At 29.2% G+C, this 4004-nt stretch overlaps 1 protein-coding gene across 1 annotated transcript; it reads right to left on the bottom strand.

The window, feature by feature from the left end:
* Nucleotides 1-284: 284 nt before the first annotated feature.
* On the bottom strand, nucleotides 285-3587 carry LOC130236464 (occludin-like). Its single transcript, XM_056467181.1, has 4 exons — nucleotides 3340-3587; nucleotides 3000-3171; nucleotides 713-754; nucleotides 285-583 (listed from the first exon to the last, which is right to left on the bottom strand). Exons 1-4 carry the CDS (start codon nucleotides 3573-3575, stop codon nucleotides 485-487), a joined length of 549 nt encoding a protein of 182 aa, XP_056323156.1. The 5' UTR covers nucleotides 3576-3587; the 3' UTR covers nucleotides 285-484.
* Nucleotides 3588-4004: the final 417 nt, after the last annotated feature.

The raw sequence follows: 4004 nt of genomic DNA, 5'->3' as shown, positions 1-4004 counted from the left end.
CACTCTTAAATGCTGGTAAACGCTTATAGTTATATGACGGCAATAAAAAATGATTTCATTGAAGCGAACGAAAGGACAAATCAAAAGGTTTAATTTACATATTTACATACCAGCATGTCAAAAAGTCGACATAAATACAGTTTAAAAGACGAGCTGTAACCAATCACTGCTTAATTTACGACCAACACGATTAACATCGAGATTTCAAAACACCCAACATTTAAAATGATTTGGCACGGTCACGGTACCCATTAAGAAACCACTTAATATCTATATCTATATCTAAAAACAGACAAACACTAAACTGAAACGACTGTAACAGCTAATGAGGCACATTAAGAACAATAACGAAGCATCTTAATATAGTCTAAAGGAGGATTCGATGAAGATACTGCAACGATCAACACACATCTGAATAGTAAATGTCCATGAAGGCACTCAGGCCTGGACAGGAAGCGCTCTCAATACTGTCCGTCTCTGACCTTCAGGATCTGCGGTCGTAATCGCTGACCATCTTCTTGATGTGGTTGAGTTTGGCCTTCAGGTATTTGCACCGCTTCTTCTTCTGCTTGTAATCGCCGCTCTGCAGAGAGTTATGATATTAAATGCATCACAGTGCATTGACGATGTTTCCCATACGGTTTCTTTACTTCACAACACAACTATACAATTGTGTTTTAATACAAACAGTTGTGTGTGAAAGTCTGCTCACCCTCTTTTGGTCTTGGATCGCGTTGTACTCGTCCATGGCGTCCTGTTACAAGAGAATGATTAGAGTCAGCTTTTCACATGCTAACGTTAATTATTTACTAAAAACAACCAACAGAAGGCAAACAACTGGGTCAATCTCTAATGTCACTCTGAATCTCAGACTTTTACCTCTTACATTTAACACTCGGGTCACCTCATATTAAAACCTGCCATAGTAGAAAATAATATATCAATAATAATTATAATAATGTAAATATATGATTAATGGTAATATGAAAATGTTTATTTTAAATTGTAGATCGGGGTCAAAGCAGCTTAACATAGCAGTCCTAGTAAAGTCAGATATGAAAATAGTTTTATAGAATATGTTCAGTATTAAGACTTTTATATTATATTTAGAAAATATATTGACATTTTTATATTTGCACAATTAATACTATATGCTAACATTATTATTATTAATATTAATAATAATCATCATATAGTAATGATTATTATTGTTATTATAAATATGATTAAAACTTAAGAATACTAATATTATTATTATAATATAATAATAACAACAACAACAACAACAACAACAACAACAACATTTAATGATAATAATTGTAATAATAATAAAAGCCTGTTTAAATATAACAATAATAATAATAATACTGCAATATAAAATGAATGTTAATATGAAGATTGTTTTACAGTATATTTCAGTAATAAGTTGATACTTGAATATTGACAACTTCATACAAGAAACTAAATCTTTTGTATTATATTTAGAATTTATATTAACATAATTTTTACATTTACACAATTGGTACTAACTTTATGCTACATTATTATTAATATTATTATTATTATTATGAATACTATTATTTTTACAATGGACACATCATATTAAAATGGATTAAAAATATAGTAATTATTAATAGTATAAATAATATATACCACTGAAAACTATATCCATTTATAAAATGAAAATATTATATTTAATTTATCGACATTTCACTTTACATTTGCACAATTAATTTTAATTGTACTTTATGCTAACATTATTATTATATTATTGTTGTTATTATCATCATCATCCATCATCATATACTAGTTTTTAATAATAATGATAAAAGAAACTAGTAATAAATACAATTATTTTTATAACAACAACAACAACAACAACAACAACAACACATAATAATAATAATATTATTATTATTATTATTATTATTATTATTATTACGATTATAATGTAAAATTTATACTTATAATTAAAATGAGAGCTAGTATAAAACAGTCACTACTGAAATATTAATAATACTATTAATAATAATCATTGTGGGTGTTTTTAATTTTATTTATTATATTATTATGGTTTTTTTATATTGTTTTTTACTTGTTATATGTGGACAAAATATGTAAAGAGAGAATTTTCTTAAATAAAACTTATGACAAAAAAATTAATATAAATGAATTATATTAATAAAATACTACTAAATATATGAATAATGGCAGTATGACTATAGTTTTACAGTATATTTTTAACTAAATCTTTTCTTTTATATTTTGAATTTAAATTAACATTTGAACAATTACATATTTTTGCTAATAAAGAAATCTGAAATAAATCATTGTTAACATTATTAGGAGTATCTTCATGCTCATCATCAATAATATTACTTTTAAAATTATATACTACTACTACTACTACTAATAATAATAAATGTTATATTTTAAAATGGACACATCATAATAATGTGTGATAGTATAATAATGTTTAATATTGAAATAATAATAATAATAATAATAATAAGATTAATGGTAATATGAATTGTTTTACAGCATGTTTTCAGTAATAAGATGAAACTTGACAATTTCATATTGATAAAATTAATATTGACGAAAACTGTAATATTGACTTAATATTGATACAAATATATTGTAAAATTTATATTGATAAAAATATAATATTGACAACTTAACTTATCTTTATATTTGTAATATTTAAATATCTGAATATTGAATATTTATTATTATTATTATTACTATTATTATTATTTATAATAATAAATTATTATTTTGATTATTATCATAATCAATATTCTCTTAATATCTAATTAATATCTATTATTATTATATTATTATTATTATTATTATTATATGTACTGATAATAATTGTAATAATATAATTATTATAAAATTCTATTTAAATATAACCACTGAATAACACTAGTAAAATAAAGCATATTCCAGTGCTGTGTTATGTAAATGGATATGAATGCTGAAGTGTTTTATCCTACCAGGAACTGCGGGCTTCCCTCCTGGAGGCCGTCCAGTTCTCTGTCCACCTCCGCCAGACGCCTGTTGATCTGGTCCATCTCCGCCTGCAGGTCCTTGTACTCTTGGTGGTCTTGGTCAAAGAGGTGTTTGTAATCGTCTCTCTCTTGAGTATTCACAATGGGAGGAAATTCACTGGGAAAAAACAAAATCAAAAGGACAGCCATCACATCTGGAACCACACCGTGCGTCACACTAGGGCTGAACTATATGATGGGAAAGCACAACTGGTGCTCAACTTCGTGTGAAAATTACACTCATTTCATAAATTAGACCCCTGTTGATTTCATCAGTTTCACCAACCTGAAGAAGTCCTCATCGTCCAGCTCGTCTCCTGAAGAAGCATAGTCCGCGTCGTAATCGCGACCGTCAGCGGTGCGTGGACGTCCAGCACGCCTCTTCTTGGGACGACCTACAGAGCTGTTCATCTCAGAGCCGCTGCTCATGGGGACGGAATTACGGACGGGCAGCTCCTTCTGAATCTCCCTGAACAACACAAACATCAGCAGTGTTACACAAACACATAAGTCAATCATCATTACATATTTGGGTCTTACATGAGCCGGACCGACATACAGTATCGAACATGGAGGGATCTCTAATTAGTGCAGTAGCACAAAACTCTATTATTATTATTATTATTATGATTCAAAACAATAAAATAAAGCATATTTGTTGCCTACTGAAACTTGTAAAAGCTTAAATAATGAATGATTTTATTTTCAAAACCTCACTACTGTCTGGTTCTTCAATCTGATTGGCTGGTAGCCGTACAATATTCTGCAAACAGCACTCATCCAGCCTCTTCACCCTTTGTACTCCGCCCACAATTACAGCAACAAGCAGAGGACACTCTCTATAGCTTGACAACTAATGACTAGTGGATGGTTGACGTTCACGCCACATAGATGGCGACAGTAGACCGCATAAGTCCTAACGCCCCATTCACACGGCGCTTCAGCGTCAAT

Source organism: Danio aesculapii, chromosome 10 (assembly GCF_903798145.1).
Source record: "Danio aesculapii chromosome 10, fDanAes4.1, whole genome shotgun sequence".
NCBI lineage: Eukaryota > Metazoa > Chordata > Actinopteri > Cypriniformes > Danionidae > Danio > Danio aesculapii.
The sequence above is the reverse complement of the archived record's forward strand: the minus strand, read 5'-3'. Positions and strand labels throughout refer to the sequence as shown.

Bases quoted from the DNA above. Each gene is read 5' to 3' on its own strand.
- LOC130236464 (XM_056467181.1), bottom strand. From the start codon at position 3,575: ATGATGATTGACTTATGTGTTTGTGTAACACTGCTGATGTTTGTGTTG. The intron at 755-2,999 runs GTAGGATAAAAC...CTCTTGTAACAG, and splicing joins AGGGAAGCCCGCAGTTCCTG to GACGCCATGGACGAGTACAA. The intron at 584-712 runs GTGAGCAGACTT...AACTCTCTGCAG, and splicing joins CGATCCAAGACCAAAAGAGG to AGCGGCGATTACAAGCAGAA.